The 16,212-nt window shown below is 45.1% G+C and overlaps 1 protein-coding gene across 1 annotated transcript in view; it reads left to right on the top strand.

Moving 5' to 3' along the window:
* Positions 1-16,212, top strand: part of LOC124556065 — a 158,731-nt gene that overhangs the window by 53,922 nt on the left and 88,597 nt on the right. The window contains exon 4 of the mRNA XM_047130094.1: positions 511-693. Coding sequence (XP_046986050.1) covers positions 511-693 — 183 coding nt within the window. The remainder of the gene's footprint in view (positions 1-510; positions 694-16,212) is intronic.

The following is a 16,212-nucleotide window of genomic DNA, read 5'->3' as shown; positions in this document are numbered from 1 at the left end:
TACAATTCTCCCAATTTTTTTCCGTTTATATTGGCACCCGTGCTCAGTGACGCTATAAGCTCCTCCTCCTCTGCTGCTCTACGTTCACTAAACCGAAAACATCGGACCTGTTTGGAACCAGGAAATCAAAAATGTTACATTCAGGAATCGCTTCTCTGAATGTTTGTTCTATATAATTATCGGTAAGGTATTTAGAACAGTATCACACGAATCTCTGACAAAACCTACTTTACTCCTGTGAGTGAAAGGCGCTTCAGGTGACTAATGGTGTTGGTATTGCGTCAGGTTATTAATTTGAAAACAAAAATTTATTACATTACTCATGTACTCATGTTTTCTGCTTCTGTCAATAGCACAATCGCCGTTATTGTGATGGGTGTTGATCCCAAAGAAGCTAAATAATCAAGCCTTCTTTACACTTAACATTCTTTCGAAATGATTCCAGCTTTTTTCTCGAGCCAAACACTTAATGAACGTCAGAATTACCGTCAATTCATTCTTTCATTGTAGTTAACTGTCTCACCTGAAGATGAAAGTGAAGAAAATGCTGACGATGAAAAGACTGAATCTGCTGTCGAAGACCAGCCCAGTGAACAGCACGAAGCACGAGCTCTTGAACAACAGGATGACAATGAAGAAGAATCCTCCTCAGCAGACAGTGGCAGAAAGTATTATCCAGCGAGGATTTCTCCGGTCTGTACACAGGTCTTCAAATATATTTTAATTTATGAGTTCTCGCTAGCATGTACTAGTGTGCAGGATAATAACAAATAGATACCACACTACTCATGAAGCACACACAACTAAGGTATCATCATGTACACTCATAAACTACCAGATAGAGGCCTAGACAAACAAAATGGTCTGAACATACCATCAGTCAATGGCTTTTTTATAATAATGTGAACTCGCATAGAAAACCTACAAAACCGCAAATATTTTGTTATTGTGTTGCATTTTACATTGAGTGATTGTAAGACACTAAATAACTTGCCCAAGTAATTGTCGGATGCTACATTTAGGCCAATTTCACACGATTGCTTGTCTCTACAACTGACCCTGATTAATATATGTGGTAAGTAAGTATATCTCCGAAATGCCTTAAATAATTATAAATGTATGTGCAACTTACTCCATATTTTCCCTGAACTGTTCCGTTATTACAACTCCTGAGGCACCAGGTCTATTGAAGCATCCGATTTCTACACTGACGGAAAAAATCGCAGCATCAAAAAATAATTAATGTAGTATAATGAATTTTCGGGAATACATTTGTCTAGGTAACACATTTAGGTGATTAACATTGCAAGATCACAGGTACACGTAAGCGCGAGATAAGCCACTGCAAATGTGAAATGCTGGTACATCAATAACCAGTGTAAACGCTAGAATGTTGAATGGAAGCATGCAAATATGCAAGCATTGTGTTTTACAGGTGTCGGATGCCAATTTGTGTGATGGAGTTCCATGCCTGTTGCACTTGGTCAATACAGGGACGGTTAATGCTGGTTGTGGAGGACGCCGGAGTTGTCGTCCAATGAAGTCCCATATGGGCTCGATAGGAGACTGACCTGGTGATCGAGCAGGCCAAGGCAACGTGTCGACATACTTTAGAGAATTTTGGGCTAGCATTATCCTGGTGGAAAACACCCTCTGGATTGCTGTTCATGAACGGTAGCACAACAGGTCGAATCACCAGATTGACGTACAAATTTGCAGTCAGGGTGTGTGGGATAACCACGAGAATGCTCCTGCTGTCATATGACATCGTACCCCAGACCATAATTCCAGACGTAGGTCCAGTGTGTTTAGCACGCAGACAGGTTTGTTTCAGGCCCTCAGCTGGTCTCCTTCTAACGAACACACGGCCCTCACTGACACCAAAGCAGAACCAGTTTTCATCAGAAAACACAACAGACCTCCACCCTGCCCTCCAATGAGCTCTCGCTTGACATCACTGAGCTTGCAAATGGCCGTGTTTTGGGGTTACGCTACAGGGCATCTGGCTCGTAGTTGTCCTTGAAGTAACCGATTTGTAACAGTTCGTTGTGACACTGTGGTGCCAACTGTTCCTCAGTCTGCTGCTGTAGATGCAGTACGATGCGCCAGGGCCATACGTCCAACACGATGGTCTTCCCTCTCGGTAGTGCAAATAGTCCTTCCGGAACCCGATCTTCTTGCGACCACACATTCTCGTGACCACGGCTGCCATCAGTCACATACAGTGGCTACATTACTGCCAAGTCTTTCTACAATATAGCAGAAGGAACCTCCAGCTTCTCGTCGCCCTATTACACGACCTAGTTCAAACTCGGTGGGGTGTTGATAATGCCGTCTCTGTTGCCTTAAAGGCATTCTGGACTAACATCAACTCACCAAGTCCAATCTCAAAGATAACTAACGCTCACGACCGTTACAGCGTGTATTTAAAGCAAACCTGATTTGCGTCTTCATAGTAGCGCTACTAGCGCCACTCTTACGCGACTGTGGAGAAATTTTAACAGACATTATTTTTCAGATGTATAGTCACGTCTACCAACTTTCTTTTATGTCGCACAACTCCTTCTTGGTGTTACGATTTTTTCTGTCAGTGTACATTTTGTTTTTGAGAAATCACAATGTGCCAGGTATTTAAGGAGGGGAGTTTTATATGCACTGCCAGAAAAACAAAAATGAAGCACTCAGAAGACACGGTCGGATGCCAATGTAACTCCGTTCACACACACACCATTACTGTAATGAACATGATTAGAGTTACAGTTCTCTGTCACAGATAGAACGGCCACCAGAGTGCATTAGGGTTGCTCACGTTTAATATTGTTACCACGCTTAGCAGAGCATATAACGGATGCGAACATCGTCAGATGTTAAGTGATCACTGTGGAGGACACAGAGATGCCTCGTACCCGTGTGAGACAGCGTTATTAGCACAGGACCGAGTTTCAAAGTTGGCTAGATGTGGATATCCATTCCACCGGTTGGTCAAATCGTGCAGGTCTGTGGGGGATGTGACAGTGGCCTGATGTTGGACTGCGTGGAAAACAAGAGGCCATTTCACATAGTAGTCTGCCTGCGACTGAAGGAACCGTAATGATACACTACTGGCCATTAAAATTGCTACACGAAGAAGAAATGCAGATGATAAACGGGTGTTCATTGGACAAATATAATATACTAGAACTGACATGTGATTACATTTTTACGCACTTTGGGTGCATAGATCCTGAGAAATCAGTAACCAGAACAACCACCTCTGGCCGTAATAACGGCCTTGATACGCCTGGGCATTGAGTCAAACAGAGCTTGAATGGCGTGTACAGGTACAGCTGCCCATGCGGCTTCAACACGATACCACAGTTCATCAAGAGTAGTGACTGGAGTATTGTGACGAGCCAGTTGCTCGGCCACCATTGACCAGACGTTTTCAATTGGTGAGAGATCTGGAGAACGTGCTGGCCAGGGCAGGAGTCGAACATTTTCTGTGTCCAGAAAGGCCCGTAAAGGACCTGCAACATGCGGTCGTGCATTATCCTGCTGAAATATAGGGTTTCGCAGGGATCGAATGAAGGCTAGAGCCACGGGTCGTAACACATCTGAAATGTAACGTCCACTGTTCAAAGTGCCGTCAATGCGAACAAGAGATGACCGAGACGTGTAACCAATGGCACCCCATACCGTCACGCCAGGTAATACGCCAGTATGGCGATGACGAATACACGCTTCCAATGTGCGTTCACCACGATGTCGCCAAACACGGATGCGATCATCATGATGCTGTAAACAGAACCAGGATTCATCCGAAAAAATGACGTTTTGCCATTCGTGCACCCAGGTTCGTCGTCGAGTACACCATCGCAGGCGTTCCCGTCTGTGATGTAGCGTCAAGGGTAACCGCAGCCATGGTCTCCGAGCTGATAGTCCATACTGCTGCAAACGTCGTCGAACTGTTCGTGCAGATGGTTGTTGTCTTGCAAACGTCCCCATCTCTTGACTCAAGGATCGAGACGTGGCTGCACGATCCTTTATAACCGTGCGGACAAAATGCCTGTCATCTCGACTGCTAGTGATACGAGCCCGTTGGGATCCAGCACGGCGTTCCGTGTTACCCTCCTGAACCCACCGATTCCACGTTCTGCTAACAGTCATTGGATCTCGACCAACGCGAGCAGCAATGTTGCGATACGATAAACTGCAATCGCGATAGGCTACAATCGGACCTTTATCAAAGTCGGAAACGTGATGGTACGCATTTCTCCTCCTTACACGAGGCATCACAACAACGTTTCACCAGGCAACGCCGGTCAACTGTTGTTGTAGGTGTCGCCACCGAAGCTAACCTTGTGTGAATGCTGTGAAAAGCTTATCATATGCTTAACACAGCATCTTCTTCCTGTCGGTTAAATTTCGCGTCTGTAGCACGTCATCTTCGTGGTGTAGCAATTTTAATGGCCAGTAGTGTACATCGGCACTTCACGGACATCCTGCGACATGTATTACCTCTCGCGGGACAATATTTTGTTGCCATTTTTCAACAGCATAATATTTCTGTTACACGACTCTATGAACCGTCTAAGTGCTGTTAAGGTACTTCCATTGCCTGCAAGATCGCCAGATCTGTCCCCGATAAACAATGTCTGGAACCAGATCAGACGCCAACTCCGTCCCAGTGCTAGTATCCAGGATATAAAGGACCAATTAAAACATTAGTAAGCCACCCTACCTCAGGAGAGGATATAGCGGCTTTATGACACCCTACCCAACCAGATCAGTGCGTGCATGCAGGCTAGAGAGGGTGCAACGTCATACTGATAAGCCGACTCGTACTACCAAGTTTTTTCTCAATGTGACTCAATTTTTTAATCACTGGAATAACATCACATATCTTCTCAACCCGTGGAGATTTATTTTGTTTCCTCCTCCACTTCTGGGCGCTTCATCTCTCTCTCGGGTTGTGTATGTACTCCGTTTTGGCTCCAGTTTACAGGATTAATTTGGTTAGTAAACTTGATCACACCATCCCAGTCAGTAGTTCAATATCTGCACTGGGTCCCATCAATTTCATCGCAGGTAACTGTTGGAAAATTATTTCCAGTTATACCACGATTAAATTTGTTATAATGTAATAAATATCTGTAATCGTACAGTTGAATTTTAAACTGTTACTGGTGCACCTTACACTAAATGGATGCCAGAACGTTTTTGTGATAAATAATGTTCCATTTTCGACAAGCAGTCGTGAACTGTAAACAATGATAAACTCTGTTGTAGTCACATTACAGGAATTATGTATGTCTCTCTGGTCTGCTGCTGGGTGGCATTGTTTGAGTTACACTAAATATTGCCAAAGCAACTGCTCCGTATTGTCAGGTGAATGCTGTTGATTGCTGTAGGAGGCATAGTCTTACGGTTTTAATTATCAACTCAAAAAAATAAAGGTACTTATTAAATTGATTGTTTGTTTGTTTGCAATTACAGGACACGTCTGCAGTCCGGATACGCTTTGAAATCGCTGCTCCGAAGTATCTTAGCGCACACCAAATAAGCCAAGACCCCCACCCCCCACCCCTCGACTCCACCCCACACACACACCGACCGACCCACCCATCCACACATACACACACACACACACACACACACACTTACGCCATTCTATTCAAACTTTGTACTGTTCCTAAGGTCAATCTGAAGAAGCTTATCAACATCACATCACAATGAAAGAATTGTTGAACTCATAAAAACGGAAACGATTAGTATTATCCATCACTGATCTTGAGCGTAAAATTTAACAGTGAGATTAATTAAACTACAATAGTTGACTCTAGAATGACGACTGGGTATTATTAAATAATTTTAATATTTTACCATTCCCTGTCTGTGTTATCTGAATAACTCTTGACTTTATGTTATGAATTATTTTAGATGTATGCTTCAATTGTCTTTTTAAAATATTTTAATTTAGGTTGTCTTATTGCTATTGTCAATTATTATCCATTGTATTCCATTCTAGAAAATGCTTTTTGTGATTTTCGTTTGTTTACTCCTGGTAAATGAGAGTTTTGTCTGGCTCTAACTCCATGATCATGGGTGCTGCTGCTTTTGAGGTAACTGATGATGTGCTTCTTTATGTACATAACACATTGGTGGAAGTACTCACATTGAACAATTAGAGTTTCCTGCAATTTGAACAAGTCCTTATGCGTAGCGCAGTGACTGTTTGCCCTTTTGTGTACCTTCAAGACTTTTTCATGTTTTATGTATGGGACCACTAAAATGATTCAATAGCTAAAGCGGAGTGAAAGTAATAATACTGTGTTACAACAAATTATTTTCTGTTACACATTGGTGACAGGACTCTAAGGACATAGCATGCTGATGGCATTTGCTTTGATACTGTATATGTGCGTTCATTCCACATAAGGTGACAGTATTAATTCCTAAAAACTTGTTATTGCTATACAGTCCACAAATTTTCATCAACATGTAATTTTACACAATTCCTTTCTTAAACAGAAATTCATGCAGTTTTTTTATTTTCAGTGTAAGTTTATTTCGTGCTGACCAATTACAAATATTCTTTAGGGTTTCATTAGCTTTCAGTAGGAGTTCTGGTGTTTTATCTGTGATTACAATGTTCCTCCCATCAGCAAAAAATCTTTCGTCACATTACAAGTGCACCGGTGGTTTGGTGCGGGCAATACACAACCCAATATGTTGACTTATCAGAGAAGACAATCGTAAAAAGTCGCTTTAAATCCAATATGTTTAATACAGAATTAGTCCTAAAGCGCCTTGATTAAATAGACGTATCAGTGAGATATACAGGGTGATCATGACTAAAGTTAAGCTTTCAAATGCTGTAGAAATAACGCCACTGGTCAGAATGATGTCAAATTGCAACGGAATATTATCGGAGGAGGGGAAAACGTATAGCAGAAGAAAAATAAATACGATGGTTGGAACTTAAATAATGGCAACTATGTATTCACAACCGATACAGAAGAGTTACATATTTGCACCTGTTACTGTCCTCCAAAGTAGTCACCAGCGTTGTGTAGAACCCGTTGCCACCGATGTGGAAGGCGTAGTATACCGTTAGCAAACCCTGTTCTGTTGATGGTGCGAATGGAGCGGTCTAAAGTTATGGTGATTCTCGTGTACGACTGTGATGGTGTTATCCTAACGCATTACGTTCCTCCAAGGCAGACCGTCAATGCACAGAATTACTGTTCGTTTTTGGAGCATCACCTGTGACCAGCTTTGTGAAAGAAACGATGACACTTTCTGCGCAACCCACCCATCGTTTTGCACGACAATGCGCGGGCGCATACAGCGGAAGGTGTGGCTGCTGTTTGTTCGATGGGACTGGGAAGTACTGTACTACCCACCATATTCCCCGGACTTTGATTTGATTCCGAAGATGAAGGAACCACTTCGTGGCATTCGCTTCAGAACTGTTCCAGAGATTCGACAGGCAGTAGACCGCTCCATTCGCAACATCAACAGAACAGGCTCTGCTAACGGTATACTACGCCTGCCACATCGCTGGCAACGGGTTTTTCATAGCGCTAGTGACTACTTTGAAGGACAGTAAAAGGTGAAAACATGTAACTCTTTTGTATCGGTTGTGAATAAATAGTTGCCACTATTCAAGTTCCAACCCTCGTACTTATAAAACGTTGCAATAGATGGCGCTGTAAGCATCATAATTTAATAGTGGTCAACTACAAATGACAAATGAATCATACAACAGTGCCCAAAGTGTACGTTTAACGTTAAACAAACTGTACTGCTCAGTGTGCATGGGTGTACAGGTATGATACCGTTAGTTACGTAAGCCCATCCACCACGACAAGGTCATATCACATCGGATGGTAAAAACGGTTTCTAATTGTCCTGAGGCAAAACCCCACATAAAGAGCATCACTCGCATCGGTTTTTAATTGTCCTGAGGCCAAAAACCGCACAAAAAGCATCAACCAAAATGAAATCCGATATGAATTTCCGTGTGACTGGCGCAAAATACATTCAATATGCTGTCCACCGTTTTCTGCAACAAGTTGAAAACGAGAAACAGCATGTTCCACAACTGATCGAAGAGTTTCCAGGGTCACTTTCAGAATGTGTTAAGCAGTGCGTGCCTTCAATGCAATTAAGTTTGCAATCGGAACACTGAACACAAAATCTTTCAGATAGCCCCACAGCCAGAAGACACACGGATTATGATCAGGTGATCGGGACGGCCAGGCTGTAGAGAAATGGCGCTTCAGCAGCTTCTTAATTGGATTTGCAATGTGCGGAAGTGCGCCATCTAGCATAAAAATGATCCCATCTACACATCAACGCTGTTGGAGACCTGAAATGACGGGGTTGCGCAAAAGACACTCATAGCGCTTACCAGTGACAGTACAGGTAACAGGACCGCAAGCATCTGTCTCTTCGAAAAAACATGACCCTATGACAAATGATGCCGTAAACCCGCACCACATAGTGACCGTTTCAGGATAAAGTGGTGCTGGTTGACTTGCGTGTGGATTTTCCGTTGCCAATATTCGACAATTCTGTGTATTGACATATCCTGTCAGATGGAAGTGAGCTTCGTCTGTCCACAAAATCTTCCACTAACAATCATTATCCACTTCCCTCCGAGCAAGAAATTCTGAAGCAAAGGTCTCTCTTGCTTGCAGGTCAACAGAAAGAAACTCGTACACATGGGTTATTTTGAACTGATAAAAAAATGGTTCAAATGGCTCTGAGTACTATGGGACTTAACTTCTGAGGTCATCAGTCCCCTAGAACTTAGAACTTACTTAAACCTAACTAACCTAAGGACATCACACACATCCATGCCCGTGGCAGGATTCGAACCTGCGACCGTAGTGGTCGCGCGCTTCCAGACTGTAGCGACTAGAACCGCTCGGCCATTCCGGCCGGCTTGAATGGATAGCAAAGAAGGATGTTTCATAGGATTTTACGCACCGTGCTCCCGGGTATGTCCAATGTTCGGGCAATTCTCCGTGCACTACACGTTTGCATACCACCACTCGTCTCCTGCACTGCTGTGGTCGCGGTTTCCACTGACGTTGAATCAACTCGTTTCCTCCCTCTACCAGGTTGCACACCAAAAGAACCCGTCTTTTCGAATTTCCGAATCATTTTCTCCAGAACCACGCCAGTCATCGAACCAACGACTTTTTTCAAACCCTTCAGTGTCCGGAACTTCTGCAGAGCGACGTGTGCACAGTCATAATTCTTGTAATACAGCTTTACAAGCAGAGCGCGATCCTGCAGTGAGACAGTCATAGCGAACGTCGCAGACGAGAAAGGAGGAAAAGCCGTGTACCCGGCGTATTTATACCAACTTCAATGGGTCGTGCGCATGACAGGTGTTTTCATTTACGTATTCTGACTCATACAGCGCCAACTATTGATCAATTTTCACACTGTTTTTTTTCTTCTGCCATACGTTTTCCCCCTTCTCCGATAATATTCCGTTGCAATTTGACGTCATTCTGACCTGTGGTGTTATTTCGACAGCGTTTTGAAAGTTTAACTTTAACCAGGAAGACGCTCGTTGTTGGAGGAAAGCGGCGCTTCTAGTGCCCCCTGCTGAGAGTCAACTGCGAGGGTCTTCCTGCGCGTGCGTATTGCCTGATCCTTGCCTGATGAATTTCGTCGTTGCCGCGCAATTATCATCAGTCATCTCTTCCAACAGTGACAGCAGCAACTACCACCACCAGATTATGAGGAGCAGTTGCATCGATGAAATACTGTGCGATTTACACAATACAATCCGGCGGCAACGAGAAGCGTATTTGCAACAGATCCGTCGGGAAAGCTTCAAAACAAAAAAAGTTTTGATTCACCCCGGTTCCCAGAACTCCTGAAGATAGACATGGACTGTGGGTATTGCAGCACCGACACAGTCCCTTTGTTCAAAGATATAAACAATCATGCACGAGCAGCGCCTATTAGACGGAGGGACCGGCCGGTGTGGTCATGCGGTTCTAGGCGCTACAGTTTGGTACCGCGCGGCCGCTACGGTCGCAGGTTCGCATCCTGCCTCGGGCATGGATGTGTGTGATGTCCTTAGGTTAGTTAGGTTTAAGTAGTTCTAAGTTCTAGGGGACTGATGACCTAAGATGTTGAGTCCCACAGTGCTCAGACCCATTTGAATCATTTTTTTATTAGACGTAGGGGGTCCGACAGGCGATCAGTTCCAGTAATTCCACCAGGAAGGAGCTACATGGCTTGTGTTGGCTGTAATTCAACCTTGCCTAGGCGGTCAATACCGCGGTTCGATCGCGTCCGCATTGTTACTTTGTGCCAGGAGGGGCTCTCATCAAGGGAAGTGTCCAGGCGTCTTGGAGTGAACCAAAGCGATTTTGTTCGGACATGGAGGAGATACAAAGAGACAGGAACTATCGATGACATGCCTCGCTCAGGCCTCCCAAGGTCTACTACTGCAGTGGATGACCGCTACCTACGGATTATGGCTCGGCGGAACCCTGACAGCAACGCCACCATGATGAATAATGTTTTTTGTATAGCCACAGGACGTCGCGCTACGACGCAAACTATGCGCAATAGGCTGCAAGATGCGCAACTTCACTCCAGACGTCCATGGCGAGATCCATCTTTGCAACCACTAAACCATGCAGCGCGGTACAGATGGGCCCAACAAAATGCCGAATGGACCGCCCAGGATTGGCATCACGTTCTCTTCACCGATGGGTGTCGCATACGCCTTCAACCAGTGTGCTCTCTGTTGTGGGTTGGCAGGAGAGCCAACACCGGGTACTAGAGGAAGCCGAAAGGCACGCGTTTTAGCTCACGCAGGCTGGCGTGAGGTCTGGAACAGGACAAGGAAATTAGACTTTAGAAAAACGGACGTAGCTGGTGGAATACTTAACTTTAATCCATTAATGATGAGCGTCGCTCTTGCCTGTACATGACTCAGTATCAATAGCAACTGGTAACGGCGCCTTGCTGGGTCATAGCAAATGACGTAGCTGAAGGCTATGCTAATTATCGTCTCGGCAAATGAGAGCGTATTTTGTCAGTGAACCATCGCTATCAAAGTCAGTCGTACAACTGGGGCGAGTGTTAGGAAGTCTCTCTAGACCTGCCGTGTGGCGGCGCTCGGTCTGCAATCACTGATAGTGGCGACACGCGGGTCCGACGTATACTAACGGACCGCGGCCGATTTAAAGGCTACCACCTAGCAAGTGTGGTGTCTGGCGGTGACACCACACTCTCCGCCGCCGTTGGATAAGCAGCTGCCAGCAGAAAGTCGTATACTCCTAGCTCACTTATTTGTTACATAGTTTAATTAATTTCTTTGCGTGTTTTTTATACTTGCATTGTTTAATTCATAAATTTCGGGCGTATTATAGTATTTGGGAGTTGTAGCATCGCGTTTTAGTACCTGAATAGTGTAAAATCGCGTAGTCTCTTTCCGCCGCCGAGCAGTGTGACAGCAGTGCGCAAGTAGCAGCATTACTGCATATACTAGGCAATCTTGTATTTTAATAACCGCTTAAATTTTGTGTCGATTTGTTTGTGCTCTCTGTACATTAGTTCAGACGTTCTTTGCACAACAGTTTTTAGCATGGATAGGGACTGCAACTGCTGTGTTCGGATGCAGGCTGAGTTGGCATCCCTTCGCTCCCAGCTTCAGGCAGTGTTGGCTTCGGTCACACAGCTTGAGGCTGTTGCCAATGGGCATCACTGTGGGGGTCCGAATGGGGATTTGTCGGGGACGGCCAGCTCGTCCCACACATCCCCCGATCGGGCTACGACTGTGGCTGCCCGGGATACTGCCCACATTGAGGCTGATCCCTCACCTGTGGTAGAGTGGGAGGTCGTCTCGAGGTGTGGCAGGGGGCGAAAGACATTCCGGAGGGCTGAATGGAAGGCCTCTCCAGTTTGTCTGACGAACCGGTTTCAGGCGCTGTCTCAGGCTGATACTGATCTTCGACCGGACATGGCTGCTTGTCCTGTTCCAGAGGTTGCCCCTCAGTCTGCAAGATCCGGGCGGTCGCAGAGGGTGGGCTTACTGGTAGTTGGGAGCTCCAACGTCAGGCGCGTAATGGGGCCCCTTAGGGATATGGCAGCAAGAGAGGGGAAGAAAACCAATGTGCACTCCGTGTGCATACCGGGGGGAGTCATTCCAGATGTGGAAAGGGTCCTTCCGGATGCCATGAAGGGTACAGGGTGAACCCATCTGCATGTGGTCGCTCATGTCGGCACCAATGATGTGTGTCGCTATGGATCGGAGGAAATCCTCTCTGGCTTCCGGCGGCTATCTGATTTGGTGAAGACTGCCAGTCTCGCTAGCGGCATGAAAGCAGAGCTCACCATCTGCAGCATCGTCGACAGGACTGACTGCGGACCTTTGGTACAGAGCCGAGTGGAGGGTCTGAAGCAGAGGCTGAGACGGTTCTGCGACCGTGTGGGCTGCAGATTCCTCAACTTACGCCATAGGGTTGTGGGGTTTCGGGTTCCGCTGGATAGGTCAGGAGCCCACTACACGCAGCAAGCGGCTACACGGGTAGCAGGGGGCGCTCTGCATCGCGGTGTAGCTTGCTCGCCAGGTTTCGAGAGGGTGCGTTTCTGGATGAGGTATCGAATATATTGGTTCCCCCTATTTATACCTCCCGAGGAGATCACGAATGTAAAATTAGAGAGATTCGAGCGCGCACGGAGGCTTTCAGACAGTCGTTCTTCCCGCGAACCATACGCGACTGGAACAGAAAATGGAGGTAATGACAGTGGCACGTAAAGTGCCCTCCGCCACACACCGTTGGTTGGCTTGCGGAGTATAAATGTAGATGTAGATATAGATGTAGATAGGTAAACTCCAGTGGGAGACTCTGCAGGAGAGACGCTCAGTAACTCGGTACGGGCTTTTGTTAAAGTTTCGAGAACATACCTTCACCGAAGAGTCAAGCAGTATATTGCTCCCTCCTACGTATATCTCGCGAAGAGACCGTGAGGATAAAATCAGAGAGATTAGAGCCCACACAGAAGCATACCGACAATCCTTCTTTCCACGAACAATACGAGACTGGAATAGAAGGGAGAACCGATAGAGGTACTCAAGGTACCCTCCGCCACACACCGTCAGGTGGCTTGCGGAGTATGGATGTAGATGTAGATGTAGATGTAGACAATCGTCGGAGACGTGTTTAGAGGCAACCCGATCAGGCTGAACGCCTTAGACACACTGTCGAGCGAGTTCAGCAAGGTGGAGTTTCCCTGCTATTTTGGGGGGGCATTATGTGGAGTCCACGTACGCCGCTGGTGATCATAGAAGGCACCGTAATGGCTGTACGATACGTGAATGCCATCATCCGACCGATAGTGCAACCATGTCGGCAGCATATTGGCGAAGCATTCGTCTTCATGGACGACAACTTGCACCACCATCGCGCACATCTTGTGAATGACTTCATTCAGGATAACGACATCGATTTACTAGAGTGGCCAGCGTGTTCTCCAGACATGAACCCTGTCGAACATGCCTGAGATAGCTTGAAAAGGGGTGTCTATGGACGACGTGACCCACCAACCACTCTGAGGGATCTACGCTGAATCGCCGTTGAGGAGTGGGACAATCTGGACCAACACTGCCTTGATGAACTTGTGGATAGTATGCCATGGTGAATGCAGGCATGCTTCAGTGCAAAAGGGACGTGCTACTGGGTATTAGAGGTACCGGTGTGTACGTGGAGGACCTGGATTCGAATCCTGGAAGAATGTGATTCCTAGACAAAGGTGCGTGTAGTAAGGGTATTTGCGTGAAGTGTAAAATACAAACAGCGAGGAAAAAATTTAATTTACAATCTTTTAATTATAAAATCTTGACTAACAATCCTTTACAAAATGTTGGTAATTAAGAATTTTTGTTTGCAAAGAAAACTGGATTTTTGAGTGCAAATGTAATTAGGTAAGGAAGAAGTGAATTTTTAAAAAAAACTGCAATTTAATGTGCTCATCAGGACATATTTGATGAATTTTATGTGTAAATCACGTAGGTATTCGAACTGAATGAGAAAAAACGAAAAAAATAATGACAGAAACGATACTCGATCTAACGATTATTAGTCTTGTGCGCTTTATTTATTCTACGCCGCACGGAAACGCTTGCCAAACATGTACCTTTGTCTAAAAATTTTATTCCACACGGAATCGATCCTAACCGCCCTCCCCCACCCACCCACCCACCCTCCCACCCACCCACACACACACACACACACACACACACACACACACACAGCGAGCACTTTACCACAGAGCCACAATGCTCGTCGATAAATATGTACCTTATTTCAGCCTATTAAAGACGGATGGAAAATTTCAAAGTCGATTTTCTCGATAATTTTGTAGAGTTGTTTCGAACTGTTTTCGGAGAAGTATATTTGAGTTCTGTACTTCACGTACTTCGCCCGAATAGGTCTCCGAAGGCCCAAAGGTACCGACCGACCGCCGTGTCATCCTCAGACGATAGGCGTCACTGGATGCGAATATGGAGGGGCATGTGGCCAGCACACCGCTCTCTTGTTCTTTATCAGTTTTCGTGACTGGGACCCCTACTTCTCAATCAAGTAGCTCCTCAATTGGCCTCACAAGGGCCGAGTGCACCGCTCTTGCCAACAGCGGTCGGCAGACCTGGACGGACACCTATCCAAGTGCTGGCTAAGACCGGCAGCGCTTCACTTCGGTGATATGAGGGGAACCGGTGTTACCACTGCAACAAGGACGTTGGAATTTACCTATCATAAATACAAAAAATTACAAATATCCGAATGCTATGTGGTCCTCTTGTGAGTCCAGTGAAAAGTTAAAGTCTATAACTCTCACGCAGAAAATTATTCCAAACCCAATGAAAAGTTAAAGGATTTATCTCTCGCTCAATAAATGATTCCAAGTCCAAAGAATAGTTAGAGCATATAACTCATGCGACTGCTCAGCTGCACAGTCACTCGACACATCCCACTCATCAACACTGGCCAACGACAAATTCCACCAAGACAATAGACTGTGAGGGTCATGCTACTTGCCCTTCAGTATCTTCTATGGCATCACACACTAATGGCTGGAAGTGAGACACTTAAATAATAACCAACAATCACATTTAAACCTAATTTCACAGTCAACTAATGTATTAAATTACCGTTCATTATTGTAGTCATTTTTCGACATCTTATTCAGTTAATACAGAAATGAACAAGTTATTAATAAAGTTCACGAAGGATGCCAAAATCCAGAAACGTGACAAACTTTTAAGAAAAATTATAAATACGAATGAAATAGTAAAGTGTGTGTAAACATCGACAAGGAGGATTAGGTAAGGATCTGGGAAACTCATGCTGGCTTCATATTATGTGTAACTATGCAACACTTGCACATTTGCATGTAAACTTTTCATAAACTCATCTGTAATTCTTTATAAATATACGCGATATGAAAAGTAGCTTGTTGTGGTATTTACTCACATTATCAACTTTCATTTGACACTTCACTGATGAACTAACTCCAGTCGTTTAGCTATTATTAATTCTATAGTCCATTGTGGTTAAAACAATTTCAGCTTTCTTATTAATGCTTGGCGTTGCAACGAGCTTATCTCCTCGCCACAGTTTCTCTAGTGTACATGGTCATGTTGAATTGGACGGACGGAGGGCTTTCATTGTGTTCCAGGGCTGCTGACATGTGCCTGGAAACATACAATAAATTAATTACACAACTTTATTTTTTAGAGGTGATAATTAAAACTTTATGACTACCCTCGTAGCAACTGCAGGTGTTTACAGTGCTCTAATATTCTAACAGCGGCCACATCCAGATGTTGCACATGCACAACGGAGTTGCTCCCAGACGGATGACGATTGTGTGACCAGAGCACACTACCAGGAACCGAGTTGCAGTATTCTTAGACCGTCTTAAACACTGTTTGCAACATAAATAACAATATATTTCGTACGTATTAGCCTCACTGCGCCAGATGTAATAATGACAGTTTATCACTGACTTTTCAGAAAACCGAACAGAATTGTCAAAGAAGCCCCTCACAGACAGAGGATGTCGCCGGTAACACACAGAAGACGACGAAAGATCCCCCACGAAATCCTGTCGTCCGTCGTGAAATAGACCCAGATGCTACACGATGTCCCGTTGGCAAGGGAGCCGTGAAGAAAATGTTTCGGCGGC

The sequence above is a fragment of the Schistocerca americana genome, chromosome X (assembly GCF_021461395.2).
Source record: "Schistocerca americana isolate TAMUIC-IGC-003095 chromosome X, iqSchAmer2.1, whole genome shotgun sequence".
In the NCBI taxonomy this organism is placed as follows: domain Eukaryota; kingdom Metazoa; phylum Arthropoda; class Insecta; order Orthoptera; family Acrididae; genus Schistocerca; species Schistocerca americana.
Note: the sequence above shows the minus strand (reverse complement) of the source record. Positions and strands in the feature narration are given on the sequence as shown.